Source organism: Leishmania donovani, chromosome 11, assembly GCF_000227135.1.
Source record: "Leishmania donovani BPK282A1 complete genome, chromosome 11".
Taxonomy (NCBI): domain Eukaryota; phylum Euglenozoa; class Kinetoplastea; order Trypanosomatida; family Trypanosomatidae; genus Leishmania; species Leishmania donovani.
Genome location: NC_018238.1, coordinates 300,520 through 323,766, shown reverse-complemented (window position 1 = coordinate 323,766; position 23,247 = coordinate 300,520). Strand labels below are relative to the sequence as shown.

General features: G+C 59.5%; 5 protein-coding genes across 5 annotated transcripts; all 5 read right to left on the bottom strand.

The window, feature by feature from the left end:
* Positions 1–117: 117 nt before the first annotated feature.
* LDBPK_110830 (hypothetical protein, conserved) lies at positions 118–4,332 on the bottom strand (the record flags this gene model as incomplete). The annotated part of the gene is made up of 1 exon (XM_003859011.1): positions 118–4,332. One exon carries the CDS (start codon positions 4,330–4,332, stop codon positions 118–120), a length of 4,215 nt encoding a protein of 1,404 aa, XP_003859059.1.
* A 6,330-nt stretch (positions 4,333–10,662) lies between these two features.
* Positions 10,663–11,676, bottom strand: LDBPK_110820 (hypothetical protein, conserved; the record flags this gene model as incomplete). The annotated part of the gene is made up of 1 exon (XM_003859010.1): positions 10,663–11,676. One exon carries the CDS (start codon positions 11,674–11,676, stop codon positions 10,663–10,665), a length of 1,014 nt encoding a protein of 337 aa, XP_003859058.1.
* A 2,603-nt stretch (positions 11,677–14,279) lies between these two features.
* LDBPK_110810 (hypothetical protein, conserved) lies at positions 14,280–17,210 on the bottom strand (the record flags this gene model as incomplete). The annotated part of the gene is made up of 1 exon (XM_003859009.1): positions 14,280–17,210. One exon carries the CDS (start codon positions 17,208–17,210, stop codon positions 14,280–14,282), a length of 2,931 nt encoding a protein of 976 aa, XP_003859057.1.
* A 702-nt stretch (positions 17,211–17,912) lies between these two features.
* Positions 17,913–18,356, bottom strand: LDBPK_110800 (hypothetical protein, conserved; the record flags this gene model as incomplete). The annotated part of the gene is made up of 1 exon (XM_003859008.1): positions 17,913–18,356. One exon carries the CDS (start codon positions 18,354–18,356, stop codon positions 17,913–17,915), a length of 444 nt encoding a protein of 147 aa, XP_003859056.1.
* Positions 18,357–19,828: 1,472 nt separating this feature from the next.
* On the bottom strand, positions 19,829–20,599 carry LDBPK_110790 (hypothetical protein, conserved; the record flags this gene model as incomplete). The annotated part of the gene is made up of 1 exon (XM_003859007.1): positions 19,829–20,599. The coding sequence occupies one exon, from the start codon at positions 20,597–20,599 to the stop codon at positions 19,829–19,831; it is 771 nt and encodes a 256-aa protein (XP_003859055.1).
* Between the last annotated feature and the right edge of the window lie 2,648 nt (positions 20,600–23,247).

The window sequence follows — 23,247 nt, the reverse complement described above, 5'->3', positions numbered from 1 at the left end:
CAGGCTGGCATCCCGAGCGAGGCGGAAGAGAAAGAAAGACGGCGGTACAGGCCAGTGTGCGCTCGAGCAGCGCGCTGCCTTCTACACCGCATTGGTGACCATCTCGCTTGCCCCTCCTCAGTTACGCCATTGAAGGCTCGTTGAAAAGCTCAAGAGCTCGTTGGGAGTGTGCGGCCGCGGTGGCAGCAAGCCTGAGTGCTGCGGCTGGTGCGCATGCTGGTGTTGCATGTCATGCGTGCTGCAGTGATTGCCACCACCCATCCCATAAACGCCGTTCGCTGCCGGGGTGGGCATGGGCGTCGTCGAGAAGGGCGACGGTGAGTGGCCGGGCAGGTCGTGAGCACTGCCGCTGGAGAAGCCGGAGGGGCCGCTCTGGTAGATCGGAGAGGAGGACCCACCCACCAACCCAGGATGCGCGCCAGCTGTGACGGTGAAGGCGAAGCCGATACCACCGCTGCTGCTGTTGCTGTGACTGCCACTTGCGTTTCCGGCCCCACTGCCCGACGCCGCGGGTGTAGTGCAACCGCCGGTCCCCGGCGCCGACATGGTCGGCGGCGGTGAAGGGCTGAAGGGCTGCGCATTAGCATCCAGAGAAGTGTACAGGTTTCTCGGTGTGTTGCTCGCGTTGGTGCCGGTTGCTCCTGCGCTGTGTGTGACATGGCTGACAGGGTTGGTGCTGAAGAGGGAGGGTGCGAGCCCGAAGGAAAGCCCGCCGACGCCGTTACCGCCGCTGCCGCCGCTGCCCATCCCGATGTTGCCGGAGACTCCGCTGCCACCCGACAGCGGCATTCCGGGACTGCCGATCGGCGCACCGGCGGCTGAGGCAGGGCTGCTGCGGCTGCCCATCGCGGCAGAAGCGTTGCTCACCACCCCAGGCGAAGGCGGTAGCATGGGCGACACCCTTCCCGGGTGCGAAGGCGTGGTTCCGTGTGTACTACCGCTGATGCCATTCATATGCGGGTGTCCGCCACCAACCGCCCCAACGTTGACGCCAGGGCTGGTGTTGCCGTTGGTGTTCACGAGACTGCTGCTGCTGCCCAAGCCCATCTTTGGCTGCGTGGAGAAGACCGGCGTAGTGTTCGCCACGCCGGTGCCCGGTGACGCGCTCATCGGCGCACGCGCAGAAAAGCGGTCCGTGCCGAACGCGCCCAGACCACCAGTGCCACCTGCGAGTGGCGGAATGCCAGGGCCGCAGCCGGCGCTTGAGCCGAACAGCGACGACGAAGACGGGGCAGTGGGCAACGCCGCTGGCTCCTGCTGTTGCTGCAGCGGCATCGCGGCCGCCATAATCGGCGTTGACTGCAAAAAGCTGCCAAAGTCGTTGATGGCGAGGGTGTCATGGTGCGTCGTCGAGGAAGTCGGCTCCAGCACACGCTTCAGGGCCGTCCACTGGCTCTGCTCCGCCTTCTTGGCCTCTTTGCGTGCCTGCCGCGCGCGCTTTTCGACAATACGCGCCTCGGCCGCCTTCATCTCCGCCTCCAGCCTCGACAGCTCTGCCTCGCCAGACTCCAGCGAGCTCAGCAGCGACGACAGCTCTGCCTGGTGCTGCGCCAGCTTCTCCGCCGTCTTTTCGCCCTCCTTCTCATCCTTGCTCCTCTCCTTGTTGAGCTTAGCGATCTGCTGCTGTGCGGCTTGCACGGATTGACTTAGCTTGTCCACCTCTCTGATCAACTCAGGAGTCGGTCCCACCTTCGCCAGCAGCGCCTTGCGTTCCCGGTCCTCTGTACGCTGGCGCGCGCAGTGAGCCTCGCGGCACTCGTCGTTCTGCAGGTGACGGTAGTCCCACTTCGCTGTCTCTTCGATGACGGCGCGCGCGGCTGTTTCGCTGTCGCTGACACGACGCATTGCCGCGTGCAGCTCCGCGTCCGGGTCGTCCTTCGACTCCCCGCCGTCCGTCTTGCCCTCGGTCGACCCGCTCAAACTCGGCTCCTGATCTTCGTTTGCCTGTTTCACTGGCACCTTATTGCCCGCGTTCGCTGCCGCGGCCCCATCCAGCGGTCCCCCGTCCACGTTGCTCAGCTGCAGCGAGAACTGGAACACAAGTCGATCGTCGGCCTTGTTGTACGTGCGGTATCCATGCTGTAAAGTAGTTGGCGAGCTGAGTGCGACGGTGAGCTCAATGAAGTCATGCGTGAACCCCACCATCTCGCCTGGTGCGGCTGTCAGCTGCTGCTCCACGAAGAGAGCGGAGTTGGCGCGCAGATCCTCGACGGCGCTTGCCGCACCCGCATCCTTCTCTTCCCCTGCTGCGCCGTTCACACCGGCGTTGCCACAGCCGCTCTTCTTTTTTTTCTTGGGCTCCGATGTTCGAACGATAAAGTGGACGGAGAGCGGTGTCGCGTGACGGTGCCACACCTGGAACTTCAGCTTGCCCTTGTCGTTCATCAGAGCAGCGCGCCACTTGATCTTGTTGCAGCTGAAGCGGTTGCTGAGCAACCGCTCGCGCAGCATGCGCCCCATGTTGCTGGCGTTGTCGATCGTGCACGTGTAGTTGCCCGGTGCGTGCTCGTGCACCTGCAGGCGAGGGATAAAGCTGAGATGCGCAAAAGACAGCTTCCCCTCCTTCATCGGGTACAGGAACGCCGCCAGCTTCTCGGCGATCAGCTCCGGCATGATGTTGCAGTCTGTATTGGCCGAGTCCGAGAGAGAAATGCGGAGCTCACTGCACGTCTTCTCAAGCAGCGGAAGCGGCTTGCAGGTGAAGAAGAGAAGCACGCCCACGCCGTTGATCGCGCGGTAGATGTCCTCGGCATCCGCCTGCACAGCGCCACCGAAGCAGCGGCTCACCTCCTCCAAGCTCGCAGTCGGCTGCGCGAAGAGTTCCTGACGCAGACGGAAAAGGAGAAGGTTGAATTGGTTCTGCGCCTCCTCGCGCGTGTAGCCGAGAAGTAGCGGCGCCTCTTTCTGTTGACTCCCCAGGTAGCTCCACAGCATCGACACCGCGACGGCGGCGGCCTCGGTTAAGCAGTATCCCACCTTGGCACTGCTGAGCTCCAGCTCAGCCGATACCGCCCCAGATGCAGCCGCACCTGCTGAGTCACCAAGTAAAAGGTCGCGCAGACTACCAGACGTGCTGTCCGACACCTCGCCCTCGGCAAGCGCCTCGAGGGTGCTGCTGCTGAGCCCGCGTACCTGCTCCACACGCTGCTGCAAGTCTGATAGGTTCGCCACGCCGCTGGCTGCCATGTCCACTTCACGCGCCACAGCAGCAGCGGCAGCTGCTGTCGCCTCCCCCGTTTTTCCTGCACCCGCAACGCCACCAGCGCCAGCACTGGCAGCCTTGGCCGTTCGCTGCTGCAGCATAAGCTGGCTGATCAGCTGCGGGCTGAGGGCATCGAGGAAGTTGCGAAAGTGATTTGGCAAGTTGCTCTCAGAGATAACTCGCGGACGGGCCTCGGCATCATCGGGCTTGGATTCTTGTGCCGCCGAGCCGCCGCCGCTGCTGCGGCCCTTGCTCGTGGCCACCATCATTGCGCGAAACAGCTCCAGTTGTGCGAGAGGATCTGAGTAAGCAGATGGGTCTAAGCCGACGACACCGCTGCCGCCCGCTCCCTTGTCCCCTGCGCTACCGCCGCCACCGCGGGCGTAGTTGCCGATGCTACGTTGCATCATTTCAAACATGTCATCGAAGTTGTGTCGCCGGCCGGTCGTACTAGACGCATCGCAGTCAGAGCCGCTGTCGCGGTACACAGCCCGGAAGACTTCATCGGCCGCCGTGCTGCTGCCACTCGCCGAGTCCATATCGCCATCCTCGTCGTCGTCCAGCACCTCGACCGTGGAAGGAGCCACGCCACCGCGGCTGCTGGAGCTGCATTTCAAGGCGGCGGAGGCACCCGCTGCCGCTACTAGGCCGGCCGCCGCAGAAGCAAAGCCGGACTGACGCTGTTGCATGCTGAAAACCTGCGAGAGACGCTCGAGTGCGCCGGGCGAAATTTGCTCGATGCGACGGTTCGCGTCGATGCCGCCAAAAAGCGCTGCCGCGGCCTCTTTCTGCGACGCTGCAGCACCATCGAGATGCTCAAAGAGAAGGCCGCCATTCTGGCCGCGCCACAGCCCGCCTGCTACGCCGCCACTGCCGCTGCCGGGCGTCTGCTGCAGCAGGTCACCGAGCTCACTCATCAGCGCCGGAATGCTCGAGCCGACCTCAACGCCGATGAGGCGGTCACCCGAGGTGGCGTGCGGTATCGAGTTGAAGGGCAGTGGTGGCGGTGTCGACGGCGCCGGCGAAGCGGAGGTGGTCGCCGTGCTCTTGGCTGCTGCGGCCGGCGACTTGCCAGCGCCGCCGCTAGTGCCGTTGAGTGTCTTGTACTGCTGTTGTGGCTTGCTCGGCATCGTTACGCCGGGCAGAAGTGAGAGGGAAAAAACAGCGAAGGCGGTGATCCGACACGGATGCGAAACAAACAAGCAGGGAAAACGATCAAACTTCGATTTCGATCACAGAAACGGATGCAAGCACAGCAGCAGCAACAGCAACAGCAGGGAAAGATGTTGGCAGTGATGCGCGCCGCTCTCTGCTACCGCTTTTCAGTCGCCTCTCAAATCTCGTCCTGAGTGCGCTGTCACCCTCTACTTGCCACGGTTGTGCGACGCTGTTGCTTACTTAAGACGTCGACTCACCCTACCACCAGAAGACAGAGAAAGAAGGGCCTCGAGGGGGAATAAGCAGCCGGGCAAGCGGAGGCGACGGAGGGGAGCTCGGTGAAGCTACACCCGACGTAGCTGCTGCGCAAAACAAGAAAAACGGACGCAAAAGACAGGAAGAAACGAACAAGAAGAAAAGTAGTGACTTGGCTACGATTTGGAGACAGTATTACAGAGAACACGGAGAAAGAGAGACTAAAGAGTGCACCACACTCGGAAGAAGAAGAGCCGCCAAACCCCTTGGGCACAGAGCATGCACGGCGTGTGTGCGTGTGCGAGCGTGCAGGAAAGGTCAACGCACTCCCTTCCTCCCTTTTCCCGTTGTTGTTGTGCTTTTTTTTCCGTTCGCTCGCCCGTTTCCGTGACGCCACGTCTGTTTTTTTTTCTTGCTGTTTCTGCTGCTCGTAATGTTTTGTTTTGTGTACTTTTTTGTTGTTCGTTCTCCCGTTCTCTTCTATGGGTATCTGTGAGTGAGTGGGCGGGTCGGGCCGTCGGTGTGGGTATGGAAAAGCCGTGCAACTTGGGGTATTCTTTTTTTTTTAGGGGGGAGGTGGAAGCGCTGTCTTTGCTTTTTTCCCTTTTTGTTTTTTTCTTCGTTCCCCCTTCTCGTCTTTGGCTCCTTCTTTTGTACGCGCGCCGTCCGTGAGTTGATCAAGTACGGCTTCGTGGGCAAGGAGGAGGAGGAGGAGGAGGACGGGGCGTGGAAGGGAGAAATGTCCAGCGCACACAAGACGTTATCGAACAACAACAAGAAACGCGCGCGCACCACTAGACAATATAGAGAGAGATATGTAGAGATCAATCCCTCTTTCTTTTTTTGTTGTTCAAAAGGCGAAAAGAAAAGGGAGATACTGATGATGATGGTGGTGATGGAAGACAAGCAAAGACCCAAGAGTCGGGCGCACAAGCGGTGCCACACAAGAAACAAGCGCTGAGCGGGAAGACGGCGTCGGAAAAAAAACCTAGAAACATAACAAACACACAAACACGCGCGCGCGCAGCATAGACAAGCAACACGACGAGAACAAACAACAACAAAAAAAAAAAAACAGATAGAAAACGAGATGCGCGACGAGTCGCGTCACAGAATGTGGTTGATGGTGAAGCGAGAGAGTAAGAGAAAGTGACAGAGATGGAAAGCGAGAACGAGGTGTGGGATGGGAAAGCGCGAGCGACGGCGATACAAGTCTGTAGCCCCCCTCCCTTCCTCTCCTCACACACACACGCACAAAAATCGAAGAAGAGAGAACTAGACGTGAAGAAACCGCCCGTTCTTCTCTCTCCCTTCACCGCTGATGGGCGTATCCTCTCTCTCACGTTGTGTGTGTGTGTGTGTTTACTTCGTCACTGTGTGGCAGACGACGGGTGACAAAAAGAACGGCAACGAAAGAATGGAAGACGCCGCAACAACAACGACGGCAACGACGGATGTCGCAAACAGAAAGACAAGAGACGCGGAGAAAAGCGCGTGTGCGTTCTTTTTTCTCTTTGTTTCCCGCGTTCGCTCGTCTCCCTCGCTGATGTAAGAAAGAAGGAGAAGGGAAAGTGGGGCGGGTGGGTGTGGGTGGGGGGGTGGGTGAGCAGATACACACACACACACGAAAACAAACAAGCCACAACGAACGGAAAGGTAAAAAAATGAAAATCAAGGAAGCAAGGAAGCAAGAAAGCAAGAAAGAAAAAGGAAAAACGACAAGAACTCCGGCTGGACACTCGTTCTTTGTTTATACTCACCTGTTTGTGTGTTTGTGTTCCTTCCCTTTCCTCGTTTGTGTGATCCGCGTTATCCACATCCACGTATACATATACATGTATATATATATATATACATGTGTGTGTGTGTGTGTTCGTCACATGTGCGCGCGTGATAACGTTGGGGTTGGAGGCGGTGAGTGGGAGAGGTGGATGGGACGTGGAGAATGTGCGAGTAAAATCAGCACACGGCAAAACAAAGATCGAGAGAGAGAGACGAGGGTAGCGTGCACGTTGAAGAAAAAGGGGTTCAGAGCGGGGCAAAGGAGGAAGAGGGAAAAGGAAAGGCAGATGGCTCGCGACTCCCCCTCACGCTGTGCACAGGAGTCAATATGGACACCTTTTTTTTTCCTTTTCAAGCCTTGTTTTTCGTCGCATCGGCGACTCCGGCACATTATGTGCAGTGAGGCCTGCACACCGCCACGAGACATTCGCGTGCGCACGGGCACCGTTGGTAGCGTCTCCCGTGAAGAGCCATAGGAGGGCGGTGCACGCAGGCGCCCAGGAGCCAAGGATGAGGGGTTGCGAGATGCGAATAGGACACCGGTAGAGGGCGAGAGCAAGCGCCGTCGGCGGAGAAACGCGGAGAGAGCGACAAGTCGCCCATCTCTGTTGCGTGCGAGAGCCTCTGGATACAGGCACGCACACCCGCATAGCTCTTCTAGCACGTCACCGCCCACACCCCCTGACCTTCACCTCATCTCATTCACATTCCCTCTCCCCCCATGTCCATGCCTGCATCTCGGCCTCCGACACCTGGCCACAAGTCCCTCGTGGCACGCGCACAACCTTGTCTGTCAGAGTGGCTTCGTGCTCCCTTAGCCCCACCAACCCGCTCCCCTCTCTCCAGCCCCCTCGTCCCACTTCTTCTCACCTGGTATGTAAAGCACCGCAAAGACGATGAGAGAGAAAGTATGGAGAAGAGGAAGGGTGGGGTGGTGGAGCGCAGCGAAAACCTCGGATGCACTGTACGGAAGCCCTTGCATCGTGGTCGCCTCTCTTTCTTCCACCAGCCTCGCCGCTTGCGTTCCGGCCGAGTTGGCTGATGTTGGGGATCGTGCTGCTGTGGGAAGCACTTCTTTTTTTTTTCAGTGGCTCGTTTGCTTTCTTGTTCGCCCGTTTACTTAAACAGTTAAGAGACACCCACACACACACACACGCCCATGGGAGAGGCAACGACATCAACAACATCACATCCAAGATACAACGGCACACCCGCGCGCTTGTGACCCGACACAAAACCTAAAGAGGAAGAAGAAACGAACAGGCATGGCAATGAAAATGAAGGGGAAAGGGGGGGAGAGGGAGAAAAAAAAATAAGAAACAGAAGGGAGAAGATACGCTTCCAAGATTGGCGTGACGCATGTCGGAGCTGAGATAGAGGATACACAGGAGAGCTTGTCAAGCGCGCGATAGATCTATCGAGATAGAGCGAGAGAGAGAAAGAAAGAGAGGAAGAGCGGGCGGGCGGTCAGTCAGCAACGCACGCACACGAACACGAGTGGGACGGGGGGGGGGGGCCAAGAAAAAAAAAAAAACATTGATAACAAGAGCGACAAGAGCAAAGAGGTGAAAACTCAAACATTTTAAAAAAGAAAAAAGCAACCATCAGCATGAAGATACAAAACAGTATCGAGAGCAGCTGGCAGACGTGAGCGGGGGCCGTCACCATCCACAAACAGCGTTGTGTGCGCGTATCACCACACATCGCTGCCCTCAGCATTTCGGCGCCAGAGTGAAGAGGGGTGCCAAAGAGAGAGAGGGAGGGAGCGTGCAAAGGAAGCGAAAGTGTCGAAAGGGAAGAGGGATGTGGGGGGAGGGGGGGTTAACGGTACGAGTGGCGCTTCACGAGAGGAGGGAGGGAGGGAGGAGGGGCAATAAAGAAGAAACAGCACGTTGGTTTTTCAGGTTTTGGTATTATAGCTAAGTAAGCCTGCACAGCACCTGACTATCGCCCACTCCATCGACTGCATCCCACTACTTCCGCTTGAAGGATGGTGTGCCCTCTCATCTGCATATGTGCACAAGCCTGCACCCCCTCTGGCTCTCTCGCTCAGACTGAGAAACAATCTTCTCTTCCTCTGCGTGCATGTGTGCGGCCGCATTTTCCATTGGCTAAGGGAGTCATAAAGAGGTACGCCGACACAACGGCACCGACGAGAAGGAAGCAAAAAAAAAAAAAACGAATAAGCAAATAGCGCCACAACGCAAACGTCAAGACACGGTCATCAGTGGAGAGACACAGCTTTTACTAAGGATCAAGTTGACTACTACGAATCCGTTGAGGGCTCCTCTCTCTCGCTCTCTTCTCTCTCGTCATTCCATCGCGGACCCGTTCGTCCGGAGACAGAAAAGGCGGGAGAAGAAAAGAACGCACGTGTGCACGCACGGTGTGGCACTCGTGAGGGAGAAGACGAAACACAATGTCGACGCATGTGTTCATCCTTCTCCCTCATTCGTCTGCCGCGCATACACCCTCTCAAAAACAGGCTTCAACGCCTGCTTCTCTGCTCACTACGGAGGCGTCTCTCCCTTGGGTGGTATCACGACTCCTGCTCTCCGCCTCCTCCGTCTCCCTCGTCGGCCAAAAGCCCTTTAACGCTGCGCCTCGTTCCGTGCCTTGCTCATCCGCCGCTCTCGTTCTGTTCAGCCGCTTTAGCAGATCCTAATCATGTTCGAAGAGCGTCGGGGACGGAGAGGTGTGCGGCCACACGCAGACGTGCTCACGAGCGCACTGTATGCAGTGGCCGTGGAAGGGGAGGGGGAAGGGGGCAGGAGCGAACGATGGGGTGGCGGAGAGATACAGTCCATTTATTCAAACACCAGCACTGAAGTGTGCCGCCCGGTAGCTCTCGCCTTCCGCTGTTTTTTTTTTTCGTTTACCTTCGTTGTTGTTGGGGGGAGGGGGACTTGGTCGTTGAAGCCTTGCGCTCACATGGTAGGGGAGGGGGATGCTTTTCAAAGCAAAAAAAAGGAGCGAAACATCGGTGTTTCCTCCTCTGCACGATTAGCATACACATACGCGCACCCCTCGCCCTGACGCTCCTGTTACGACGTTGTCCTTTTCTTTTTTTCTTCGTGCGTGCGTGCATGCGTGTGTGTGTGTGTGCCTCCCTCCGTTCTCTCTCGCTCTATCCTTCAATCTTCCTCTATTCTTATCTCTGCGAAACAGTACGCATGCACACGTGGCAGGGACACATCATCATCTTTTCTCGCGTGTGTGGAGAGAATAGGGGGAGGGGAGGGGAGGCGTTCGCTCCTTCTTTTCTTTTTTATTTTTTTTGTGGGTGTTTGTGGTTTTTGCTTTTATTTTTCTCCGCTTGTGTGTGTGTGTGTGCACGCATGCTTTCTGGCCGTATCACCGTGGGCCAACCTTACATACATATATATATATATTCTTTGTTGTTGCATGCGTGTATGCGTGCGTGTGCAGGGGTGTGCGTTGCGTCTTTTCTTGTTCGCGCCGCCACTTCGCACAGTGCACGCACTCCTCACACGTCACGCGACCGATATCCGTTATCAGCATCGCCATCGTGACGACGGCACCCACCTCACAGCGGAGGTGGTTAGGTGAGAAGCTGTGCGCAGACGAGGATGTTTGTTCGGTCCGCTCTCTACGCGCATCAGGTGAGGAGGAAAAGGAGGGGGAGCTTCGCCCTCCCTCTTCAATGTATTGTAACACTGCACGCACAAACACGCACACACCTGAGCTGGCGTGAGCACAATTACGAAGACAAGGAAAAAAAAAGGCTGGCGCGCTCGACGCTCGCGGTTCTCGCCGGTGTTTCTCATTGCTGCCGCCTCACGAGAGCGCCGCCACCACCACCAACACCACCCGCTTCGGCGCTCACGCGGCGTCTTGCCTTCTTCCCTCCTCTGTCTCGCCACTGCGTAAGGGGAACCCACTTCTCCGTCGCCTGCGAAAAGGCGATCGCGCGGTGGGCAAGAGGCAAAGAAAATGGAGAAGGAAAAACAAAGAGAAGGCTCGCATACTTGTACGCGCGCGTATGAGGGCAAGAGGGCAGTCGCCACAGCCTCACCAGCGCGACAATGCCGTGAAAGCTCCCTTCACGGTATTGCTCGTGAGAGAGAAGGAAGAGAACTGGCGCACGCCTTCCTCTTCGACGCTCTCCGCCGGCATGCAGCCGCGGCAAGGAGGGAGGGTGGGGAGTATCGCGAGGCACGCACACGCCCGCATAGGGTGGCTAATGGCGGTCTTCATCACGCCTGCTCGCGTCCCTCCTCCCGCCTCTTGCGTCATGCATGATCTTACCACTGAGCGCTGCGCTGCGGGTAGCCGGTGTTTGGCGCCGGGTTGTAGCTCTGCTGCGAGCGGCCGCCGAAGTTCATGTCCATCTGCTGCTGGCGGGAGGCACCGAGCGGGGCCATCGAGCGGCTGTACTGCTGTGGCGGTGGCATCATCGGCTGCATGCGGTTGCCAGGGAACTGCTGCTGCTGCAGGTTGCCGCTGCGCATCTGGCCACGGTGACCACCAGCCATATGGTAGTTGCGCTGGGCGTAGGAGCCGGGGTAGGCACCTTGGTACATGTCGAAACCAGGGGCACCCATCGCGCCCTCGTTGCCCCACGTGCGCTGGTCCGGCTGCCACTCTTGCGCGCCGTACCCACCGCCCATGTACACGTTGCCGCTACGGGGCTGGGGCTGCTGATGCGGTGGCGGCATCTGGTGCTGCAACTGCGGTGCATGCGCCGGCTGTGCGGCCTGCGCGGGGCTCGGGGACACCTGGGCCGCCGGGGACTGCGTTTGCGAGGTGCGCGGCTGGCTCTGAGTCTGGGCCTGGGCCTGAGCTTGCGCCTGAGCCTGGGCCTGCTGGGCACGGAACTGCGACTGCTGGAGAATCAGCTGCTGGCGCTCGGCCGCCAGCGTCTCCGTGTTGGCATGCAGCTGGCGCTCGCGGGCTTGCAGGGTCGCCTCCTGCGCGTTCAGCTCTACCTCGCGGCTCTTCATGGCGTCTTCGTGGTTGCGCTTCATCTGCTCAAAGGCCTGGCGCTCGCGGGCGAGCGCCTCGATGGCGGACGTCATGGTGTTCTGGTCCGCCGGCACCTTGAAGGTGACATTGCGGGCCAGGTTCTCCAGCACAGAGACCGGGTACTCCGCTGCGTACTGCGGCTGACGAATCTGGAACTGGATGTCGTCGTCGGCCCAGTTGAAGTTCGTATTTTCCACCTGCATAATCGGCGCCGGCTCCTCAGTTGCGGGGGCGGCAGCTACCTCCTGGTCCTCCCCTACAGGCGCAGCAGGCGTGGGGACACCCTCCTCCATGGGGGGTTCCTCCACCGGAGCCGGGGCCGGTGCTGGCGCCGGCTCTGGCGTGGCGACACGCTCCTCCTTGGCCGGTTCGGGTGCCGGGGACTCCGTGGCCGAGGTCGCAGCAGCGGCGGCCGGCGCAGCCGGGGCAGCAGCAGCAGCAGCAGCCTGAGTGTCCTCAGCCGGGGCGGCAGCCGGCACGGTCACACGGGCAGCGGCGGTCGGAGCAGCCGGCTTCTTGCCAGAGCGCAGGGCATCGAGGAACGACTTGCCAGCCGGCGCCGGGGCCGAGTTCGCAATCTGCGACTTCACCTGCGGGCCCGTGCTCCCCGACGCCTCCTCCTTGGCCGGAGTGTGTCGCTCACCGTTCTTTGGGTGCGGCTTCAGCGCACCGTTACGCACGACTGCTGCAGCGGTCTTTGGCGGCATACTTGTTGCTCTTATCTTTCCTTTGTTCTTGGTGCGTGAGAGAGGAGGAGAGGGGGGCACAACCAACGACGGAGACAAGCACAAGACGTACACACATGCACGCACAGAGAGAGAGAGAGATCCCTACAACGCTTGGGGGAGGGGAAAGGGGGAGCTTTCGTTGTGGTCTTCTCAAAAGTTTCTTTTTAGACTGATACGGCTGTTACTCACCAGGAATACGAAGAGAGGAAGGAGAAGATGGGCTCCACACGCGTAGACAGCAAGACCGTCGCGGAGAGAAACGCAAAACGAGCCTGAGTCACCAACCACAGAACAGCAAAAACAACGACGAGTAGGAGAGACGCGACAGACAGAGAGACACAGAGAAAAGGAGGGGAGGGGGCGAAAAGAAGGCAAGATAATAATCAACAAGGAGAGACGACGATGCAGTGTGGGTTTTTCTTGACTGCGTTTCTCTGCCCGCGTACTCGTACGTGCGTGTGTGAGACTGCTTAAGGTTTATGGAGAGAGCACCACACAGCGAACCACACGAGAGGCCAGGTGAGCGCAGGGGGCGGGGCGGCTGACCAGGGAGAAGAGGAAGGCCGAGAGCAACAGAAAACAACTAAAGGCTGAAAGGAAATCGCTTTTCAACTGAGTGACGGAAAGAGTATTCAAGATCAGGTGTATATGCACATACATGTGGGTGTGTGGGTGTGTGTACGAAAGAGGTGAAAGTGCAAGGCGTGAAAGGTGCAGGCGCCGGAGATGAGGTGAGAGGAGGAGCGGCTTGTCCAAGAGAGGCACATATACACACGCACACATGCATGCATGCATACATAGACGCCAGCATGCTGAAGATCGGCGAGTCAGAGGGCGCCGACAAATCACAGCAACAGCGGATACATCACCGGTGCACGAGTGAAGTACCGAAAGCGACTTGGGTGGGGAATGAGGTAAAGGAAAAGGAAGGAAAGCATGTTCTCCTTTTTCTTGTTCGCCTCCGTGCCGTCGCTCAGCGAGTACGACTCCGTGCGAGTGGGAAGGAAGGTGGCATCGTTTTGGAAGGGGGCGTGAGAGAAGACATGTCACACGCTCATGCACCTCTTTCCCCAAAAGAAAAAAAGAAGCTCTCTCATCACGGTGCCGTTTGTTTTGTGTGGTGCTTCCGGTTCTTCTGGTGTATCTCGGTTGCGCGGCTGCGGAGACGGTCTGACGCGTACCCTAGCATGCGAGTCCCCGCAAGTGGCTCATCCCAATCAGAAGGGCAAAGGGGTCGATCAAGGGCATGATCAGCGAAAAATAAGGAGCGAGACAACAACAAAATCGAGCAAACATAAATAAAAGGACCAGGGAGAAGAGGACACAGTATAGTAAGAAGGCGCGAAGGCACAGAAGGAGAAGGACAAGGAGGAGGTCGGCGTGAGTGCAGAGAACAACAAGAGACAGAGCAACGACAAATCGACGCATATAGATCGATACAGATGTATCGATAGAGGCATGTACAGACACCTGTGTACGGGCAGACAGAAAGGCAAAGAAAATATACACGCGTTGCAACACCGCTCCCATGTCCGCGTGTCACCCTCGCGCAACCGTGCGAAAAAGCGAGGCAAGAAAGTCAAGATGGGTGCCACCCACCCGTCCCTCCTCCCTTCCGCCCCGTCAGGCAGGCGGGCAGGCAGGCAGGCCACCTCGAACCCGCTCATGAGCACACGAGCCTCCACCAACCCGAAAAAAAAGAGACATCTACGGTGAAACAGAAGAGAGCATCGACATCTATACATCAAACGTCACACACACGCACACACACACACACATACACAAAAGCAAAGGAAAGAGAAGAGGTGAAGGTGCACCACGGACCTCTCCGGTGTGGTGCGCGCAGCGCGTACACTCCCCCTGTATCGCGCAGAAGACAGCAAACATCACGCGCCTGCACCGGCCAACAATACCTCTCCCCCTTTTCCCTCCCTCATTTGTTTTCCTTTTTACTTCGGACGCCTCCGCCCTTCTGCCTATTACCGACAGGCATAATGTACATAAAGTTCTGTAGGTTACAGCGCGTGCGTGTGTATGTTTTACTGAGTCACCGCCTATGTCGCGGTTGCAGCAGCAGTAGCAAGACTTTACGTCACAAGCGGATCCCCCGTGTGCCTGCGTCGGCATTGTAGGCAATACACTCGCGCCTTTCCGCGCCCGACTGTGCGCTAGCTCACGGCGATGAGTGACTCATCGTCCACCTCGTGCGCAAAGGCCAGGTAGTGCACCTGCCCATTGCCTACCGCGTAAAGCTGCAGCAGTGCTGCCGCCTCGTCCGGTTTCAGCGGCACGCCGAGCGCCTGCAAGCAGGCAAAGAACTGGCCCTCGGTAACGTAGCCCTTGCGCGCACGGTCGTATTCGCGGAAGGCAGCGATGGTGGCCGTGCGGCGTGCCTTGAGGGTGCGCTGAATGTGCTTGAGCGTGGCGACCGCAAAGCCCTGCGCGGCGGTCGTCTGTGTAGCGGCTGAGTCTCCAGTCACATCATCGTTGCCGCGGCCAGAAGATGCAGACCCTTGCAGCCGACGCTGCGACACGGCGGCCGCGCCTGCGCCGTCGGCCAGCATGGCCCGTACTGTGCAAACAAAGGCTGGGTAGTCGATGTCGCCCGGACACTTGGCTGATGCGAAGGCGCCCTCCAGCGCGCTAAGCTGCGCCTCCGTCATGTCGGTCAGTCCCAGCATCGTTATGCAGTGGCGGAACCGTGAGGGCGTTACGTGGTGGTGTCGAAGCTCATCGCCGTCAGGAAAGAACTCGGACAGGCACGGCCGCCGCTCCTGTAGAAAAACGCAGATGCCGGTAAGTACCTCATCCACGTCCGCTGCCGCCTCGACAGCCCGGCGGGCAGACGCCGACAAGTCCGTGCTCACCGTGCTGCCTGCCGCGCTGGTCTTCTGCGCCAACGCGTGCTGCACCGACTCCTCCTCGCAGCCGACGTCTCGCACAAAGGTGAGGTAGCGCACGCCGTCCGTGCCCGGCGACACCGCGTCGCCGGCGCTGTACCACAACGCCAGTGTGTCGATCTCCGTTTGGGTCAAGGGCAGGTGGTGCCGCACACAGGCCTGCGCGAACTGAATCGGGGTGATGACGCCGCGGTGGTGGCGATCAAAGTCTGCGAAGAAGGGCATCAACAGCGCGTTATGCACGCGGACGTTGTGGCGCACGCGGCTCAGGATAGCTGCCACCTGCGCCGCGCGCTCCGCATCCTGGGCGGTGCCTTCGCCACCTGCGCCAGCTGTCTTCTCCGCAGCGCGGCTGGCACGCAGTGCCGCGACGGCTGCCTCGACCTCCGTCACCAGCTTCTGAGTATCCACGCCATCGCGGATGTGCGTCGATGCAAACGCGCTCTGCAGTGTCGCCAGCGCCCCCGGCAGCAGCTGCACACCGGCCTGCCCCAGCGCGATGCCTAGACGATCCTTCGGTACGGTACCGCTGTGGAGAGGATCGGCATCTGCAAAGAAGGTAGACACGTGCAGGCGGCGCTCCACAACCTGCAGCGCGACGCTTGCCAGCACGCTCTCCTTCGTGAGCGACGTCGCCGGTGCGACGGCGGCGGCTGTGGTAGATGCGGCACTAGTCGACGAGGGCACAACTAGGCCAGTGGTGCTACGCGCGCCATCACTACCGGTGCCTTTGCCACCACTCGCCTGCGACGGATCGACGTCCTGGACGAACAAGTAGTAGTTTACCTCGCTGCTCGGTGACCCGTCCGGGTTGGGCACCGTGTACTTGCGGATCAGAAGCTGAAGCTGCTCAGGCGGCAGCATGATGTTCTGCGTCGCAAGACCGCGCGCAAAGCGGGTGCGGGTGCAGGTGCGGTGCTCGTAGATGCCCTTCCGCACCCGGTCGAAGTCGCGGAGCACGGGGCTGACGCAAATCCGGTTGGACTGCACGAGAGCGCGCAACTGCGAGAGAAGCGCCTCGGCTTTTCGTTGGTCTTCGGAGCTCGTCAAGTAGGTGTTGGCGGCGTGAGTGGTGGCGAAGAAGTTAGTCGGGGCCGCGCTGCCATCCGCCGCCGTCTCCAGCGCCTGCGAGGGATGAATGTCACGGAGAAACGCACGATACTCCACCACCGGCCCGCTCGGCGCGCCGTTCACGGACACGCCGTTGTCGCTGCTGATGTACGCGCGGGCAAGGGTATCGATGTTCTCGGGCCGCAGCGCAAAGTGCACGAGGGGCATGCGGCCCAGCACGGACTCGAACTGCGCCACCGTGACCCTGCCCGTCTTCATCCTGTCGTAGTCGGCGAAGGCGTCCTCGTAGCGCAGGCGGTACAGAGCGCACTGTTGGCGAAACACGGCAACCAACTCCTCAGCCGAGAGTCGTGGGTTGGTGAAGGAGTCGGGGCACACGAGCGACGAGACGGAGCCCGTCTTCCACTGGTTCGACTGATCCTGGTCAATGGCGTGCAGCCGTGCGGCGTCAGCTGCCCTGAGCGTGTTCGCGCCGTTCGCCTGTCCGTTGAGGGACGGGTCCATGGCGCGGCACCACGCCATGTAGTTCACGCCCCCGTGACCGTCGCTGTACTGCTTCGCGAACAGATCCATCGCCTCCTCCGTGAGAGAGGCGGAGAAGGGCAGACAGCGACGGAACTGCGCGACGGTGACGCGGCCAGTGCGAAGAGGGTCCAAGTCGCGGAGCGGGGCCGTCAGCGAGGTGCCGTGTGCCTGAATAGCCTGCTGCAGCATCGTTCTGAACGGGCGCAGGCGGGCCTCCTCAGCCGGTGTGAGAGCGGTACTTGGAGTGGAGCGGCAAACAGAGGCGCTGCTGCCCGGTCCCCCCTCGAGAGCGGCGAGGAAGTTCTCGTAGAGCACCTCTGAGTCGTCGCTGCCCGACGCACCCGCGGCAGCTCTGGCAGCCGCCGCCGCCTCAGTCCCGGCCGCAATCGCAGGTGCGAAGCTGTGCGACAGCACACGCATCTCGTCTGGAGAGAGGTGCACATCGTTGTTCGTCAAGACGCGGGCAAACTGCGCGGCTGTGATACGGCCGCAGTGCAGACGGTCAAAGTCGGCGAAGAAAGATTTCAGAAAGATACGCCGCTTCCCCACCTGTGCGCGAGCCTTGCGCATCGCAGCGTCGAACGACGACACCGTGGAGGTCATGAGAGAGAGAAAGAGGCAAGATGCGCGTCAAGAAGCAGCACCTCGGGGGTAAGCGCGTGTGGCTGCACACGTGCAAACTTTATCAATGAGTCGCAGTAGACCCGGTGAAGAGAGAGCTATGTGAACGCGACGGCAACCGATCTCGTGCGTCCGGCGGCGGCGTAGGGTGAGTATGTACGTCTACGGGAGGATGCGAATATGTGTCGCAAACGCACACAAATACACGTGTCCTTATCAACGTCGATCTTTACGAAATCGAGAGACGCACGGAGAGGCAGTAGGAAGGAAAGTGGTGGTTTGAGTCATGAGGAGAGCTCCAATGTAGCCCACTCTCTTCCTGTGGGCGCCTGTCCAGCAGCCTCTTGATTGGGCCAGCCACCGCAAAGAACGTTGTGCAGGCAGCGCATACCCGAGCTCGCCTCACAGAGCCGCGGGATAACAAGAAGGTGAGTCTCTCCTCTACACACAGGCACACAGAGGCGCACGTGCAAACACCGCCCGTGCCGCAGTCGAGGCATACAGTGAGGCATGGCGATTCCGTTGTGTGAGACATCTCGAGCACACGCCGAGGCTGTTCTATCTCCTAAGCTCCTCTTGTTTGGCACTCGCTAGCGTGCGATCGAAGCCCCCGCACTCCCTCGCAGAACCTGTCAAGCGCAGGCACACAGGAGCACGTCCACGCACGAGTGGAGAGCGCTTGCACTAACTCTCGTTCTTCTGCTCGCTGATCGACGCCGGAGCCTGGAACGGCATAGCGCTGTCAATCTGATGAACAATTTCACGTGGATACATGAATGCCGTCAGCGCCCCTGCCGTGACCAGGCCATTACGCATCATCTTCACGCCGCCCCACGGCGCGCTTCGCACGACAACGTAGACACTCGCCAGCGCGATCCCGGCTGCCGGCACTATCCACTGATGTGACTCTAGTTTGGAGCTCGCCCTCGCCGACTGCGCCGTGACGAAATCATCGGCCGCTGCCGTGTACTTGCGCGCTCGTGCCAAGTAGGCCGGCACGTCAACGAGAGCATTGGCGGAAGCAATGGCACCTGCTGCAACGGCACGCACCTCCGACACGCCACGCTTCACGTACGGCCACTCGCCGTTCCAAAGGACAAACGTCTGCACCGTCTGTGAGTCCGGCATGACTAAAAGTGGATGGACGAGAGGGAGAGAAACGAAGCGGAGGTGAAAGATGATGTGAAATGCAGAGAATTATGTGTGCCGGCGGTTTCTCCGCGGAAGCAAAGGCGGAAGAGGTGGGGTGCGTGGTGGGTAGTGGGTGATGAGAGAAGGCAGACACATGTGCGCAGACACGTTCCCTCCGCCCCGCCCGCCTGCCTGCCCATGCAGGGGGTGAGGGTGAGGTAGAGAGTATGAAAGAGTGCTCAATGTCTCACCGCCCCCCTCCCCCTCCCCAACCATGGTCACCGTAGGACAGCTGAGCACGCAGGCACGCGAATCTCCCGGGGGAGTAACTCCAGACATTCGGCGAGTTGCGCTTTTGGTCTCTGGCTTTGGTGGCTCTGCTCATAACACGCTAGCTGGGGGTTCCGCCTCCAACGTGGGGCGAGTGCGGGCGTGGCAAGCGGGGAAGTAAGTCCCAGAGGAGCTTCACGCAGGCCAGGAAGGCGAGCCTTGTGACTATCGAGGGGACAGTAGCAGCCGAGGGTGTGTGTTTGTGTGTGTGTGTCGAAAGGCGAACACAAGGCGCTACGGATTCCATTGATGAGGCTCGTGAAAGGCCGTTTCGGTTCTCAGGCGCACTTCATCATCCCCTCCCATCACCACCGCCCGAACACACACCGCTTTCGGATAGCAGGAATATACACCTGTATACATATCGATGAGCAACGGTGTGTTTATGTGTGTGCGTGTTGGAGGGGGGGTCACAGGCCAGTGGAAATGAGCGAGGAGCATCAGTGTGCAGGCGGTAGCAGTCACTGACATGGCAGAAGGCTCTGCGAGCAACAATGCGCAGGGGCAAAGATGCGCTGAAATGGCGTAGTTGAGCACGATCAAGTGGGGGTCTCTCGAAGCGCAGTGGCACACACACGCACACGAGCACAGTTGCACGGCCATCACCGCCCTCCTCTCCCCACTGCGCGTCTCGCCTCGTTGCGGGGGCTCTTCAGTCCACCCTTGATGTCCTGGCGCACAGCTGCGAGGGTTTGAGTTGCGCGACCGCCTCGATGCGGCGCTTCGCAGTGTGGCCTCTGAAAAGAAAAGAGCGCTACTCACGCGCCTGTTTCTTGAGCCCTGCTATCGCGCTCACTGGCTTTCGTTGAGGTACGCGATATGTGCATCACCGTGATGTCCGTGTCGAAATTGAGCCGGCCGCAGTAGTGTTCATTCAGCACAGCAAGACGATGCCATTCGCCCCGCCGTGCACGCGGGCACGCATGTACGCGCCGAAGAGACTTTCCACGCCAAGAAGTGCCACAGCTTCAGCCGCGGCCTACGAGAGCAGAGAGCGAGGGAGGGAGGAAGGCATACAGAGCGGTCAGGCGCGCGCACGGTGCAGAGCGATTGGTGTCACGCACAGAAGAGAAAACCCCTTCTCTCTATCTCGCCTCAACGCCCCCTCCCCCGCAGCCTCCCCCCCCCCCCTTTGGTCCTCATGAGTTGCCCTTCTGCGACGCCTTAGGGTCCAGGTAGTAGCCCAGCATTATATCTCGCGCCTCACGCAGATGCGATTGCTGCTGCGCCTCCGACGTGGTGAGGGCGCGCAGATAGGCCTGCTTCTTGTTGTCGTCGCGTGAGAGCTCGTAGAGGTGGAACTCGTCCGTATCGCTAAATTTCGTGATCTCGCGCCAGTAGTGGTTCCACAGGTGGTTCAGCCCACAACGGAGAAGACTCCGGTAGGTGTCCGTGCACTGCGGCGTGTTCGTCTGCGCCTCTGAAACCTGGTTCTCGCGTAGGCAGTGGAACAATTTGGCGCGGCCCTCTGTGCAGTGCGGCTCAAGGCTTGCCGACTGCAGCACTACCTCTTGGTTTTTCTGCGAGCTCATGCAAGAGACGTACGCGTTGTGCGTTGCCCGGCATAGCTTCTCATTCACCTTGTTTCGAGTGTTGATCTCAAAGGACGACGCCATGGAAACACCGGTGCCGCCGCCCCTTGCACCGTCTTCGTCGTCGCGACGGCGGATCAGCTTCTTGTCCTCGAGGCATGTCGTGTATCTGTCCAGTTCCTTGTAGCACACGTAGGCGTTCAGGTTCTGCCGCAGCATGTAGCGGTTGTGCTCCTCCTCCACTGCCGGATCGCGGTCGGCGCCGCGTTGAGCAATGTCTTCGTTCTGCTTCGCCTTCCACTCCTCAAACATGTCCAGCGTGAACTGCGACTGCTTTGCCGGGGTGTGCATGCGCCCCCACGCGTTAACACCGGGCATGGCGACGGCTCGCTCGCTTACCGCACGTCCTAGCGCACGGCGGAAAAAGAAGTTCTGTGTGCGCGCGTGTGCTTCAGAAAAGCGCACACGAGATGCCCCCTCCGCCGAGACTTGTCCGTCCAGTGACACATCCCACTCCGACCAACCATACAAGGGGGTCGACGTAGCAAAAATAAAAGACGACGACGGCCGAGGAGGGAGAGAGAGAAGCAAGCACAACGATGCGTGATGATCGGAGGGGTGCAACATAAGCACCATGAGGGTACAAGCAGAAACATCGGGAAGCAACTCGGCTGGCACCTCGATGCGACGGTTCAGCAGCCTTGCGGGTGTGCGTGTGCGCGTATCAGAGATCGAAAGCACTCCAAGAGAGGGAGGGGGAGGAAGAGGTGGTGCGTTGTTGCCCCTTAACAACGACACGAACAACCACGTACACCTTGCTGGTCTTTCACCTTCGTCGTATCCCAACCTGCCCCGCTTTCTCTCTGAGCCACCGTCACGCAGAGCCCCCCATGGCTGTCCGCGGCATAGCGCCGAAGAGCACACATCACAACCACATCGGTTTACTCGGAGCCGGTCGCTGTGTCTGTCTGTCTGTTTGTTTCGTTGCTGTTTATGCTAAAAATGATGCGTGAGTCATGGAGAGGGAAGGGAGCAGCGCACCAAGCGAGAGAGGGGGATGCAAGAGTCTGCGCTGTCGCCGTGCGTCAACCCCTCTTCCTCTGCCGCTGCGCCCCAAACACCCGATCGCTCAGCGCGAAAAAAAAAGAGAAAAATGAAAAGAAAGCGCCACCACGAGCAAGAGGTGGAATACATGCACGTGCCAGTGTGTGTGTGTGTGTGTGTGTGTGCAAGCGTGCCTATGTGCTTACTCACCTCCTCCTCCTCCCCCCTATCTGGCCGAGACGCTCCCCTTCGAATCCAAATCACGTGTGTCCATTCGCTTTTTTATCGCTTGCGCCCTCTCACCATGCCGTAGCTCCGCCCTCTCGGATGCCGAAGGAACCAAACAAAGTCTGCACAACATCGTCAGACTCTAGCCCACCCCACCACACTCCCGATTTCGGTGCAGTTCGACTTGCCGTCCACCTGATAGGCAATGACAGCCTCCTACCCCGTTCTCTGGGCCGTGGCTTCGCTCCAGCTGTACCTGGTAGCCCATTACAAGAAACGATACGAAGCGGGAGAAGGCGAGAGCGACACGTGAACAAGCGGCGGCACAGCAAGCGGAAAGTAGTAACACATCAGAAAGAGAACAGAGAGGAAGGGCCAACCGACGCTGCTGGCTTGCCGCTGTGAGGCAATTCCAAGCTGCACAGGAGAGACTGAAAAGAAAACCAAAGAGAAGCCGCGCGCGGGGAGGAGGGGGTCGGGGAGGAAGGACCCGCAGAGCAGGGATAGAGGAATGGAGGTAGGCGGTGCTCGCTGCGGCCCGCTTGTACGGGTGTATGCATGCAGACCACTAGGCTCTCTCTTCCAATCCCCACTCGCCGTTGCCTTCTCTGCCGCCCCCACCTTCCACCACCCTTTTCGCAGCCCCTCAAGTCTTCTTATCTTCCCCGTGCGAACTGGAGAGGATGCAGAAGCGCCTCAGTCAAGGTCGATTATAAAGAACACCAGAACTACCTTGTCATTGCTAGTCCCTCGCACCTCCCCCTCTCGCCTGCGTGTCTGTAACCCACCACCGGCCACAACGTTACCGGCGCTCCACCGCTGCCACTCTCCTATCCAAGCCCAGTCCAACAAGGACGGTGGTACGGTCGGAAGAGCAGGCGGTGTAGACGAGTCCGTGCGCGGCACACGATAGAAAGAAACAAAATGCAGGAGGAGGGAGGTGCAGTGCACTTAGCAAAGAGATGCGGGGGGTATCAACGAAGGTGATGCGCCTTACTTGCCCCCTCGTCGCCGTCACCTGCACGAGTTCGAGGTCCTCGCACCTATCCCTGCTCCCCCCACACCGGATGTGCCCATCACATCTTTAGAAGCTGCACACGCACGCTTTTGTACGGAGAAACATGCTACACAACTTGAATGAGCTGCTCCTCTAAACTTCTGCGCGTGCGTGTAGGCGCGTACTCATTGGGTGAACCCCTGCGTTGCGATGCGCCGGGCTCGGCGAGGGAAGCTGCGTAGGAGAAGGACTTGCGCAAGGAAGTAGACGGCCACAGGCGTCGACAAGCACACGGGTGCAGGAGGCGATCACGTGACCTCCGAGAACGGCCGCTCCATCTGCCTTCTGACGCCAGCGCGATGGGAAGCACAAAAAGGCGCGCGCACAAGGGAGCCGAGAGAAGGCGGGGGTGTGAGGCGGACACGGATTAGCGGCACAAAGGCAGACAGGGCGAGTGAGAAAGAGGCTGCGTGTGCCTGTCCGAGCGCACTCTCGCGCTGCGGCGTTTAGCGGTGTCTTCCCTTCTCGTTGTTCTGTTGCTTCGTTGTTGTCAAACTTCGCCCCTCCCCCCTTTGAACTGCCTTAAGCGCGGTTCTTGCGAGCCGGAGCGGCACCCTTCTGCGCAGGCGGGCGGGCACCCTTCTGCGTAGGCGGGCGGGCACCCTTCTGCGTTGGCGGGCGGGCACCCTTCTGCGAAGCCGGGCGCGCACCCTTCTGAACAGACGGGCGGCCACCCTTCTGGGCAGCAGCGCCAGCG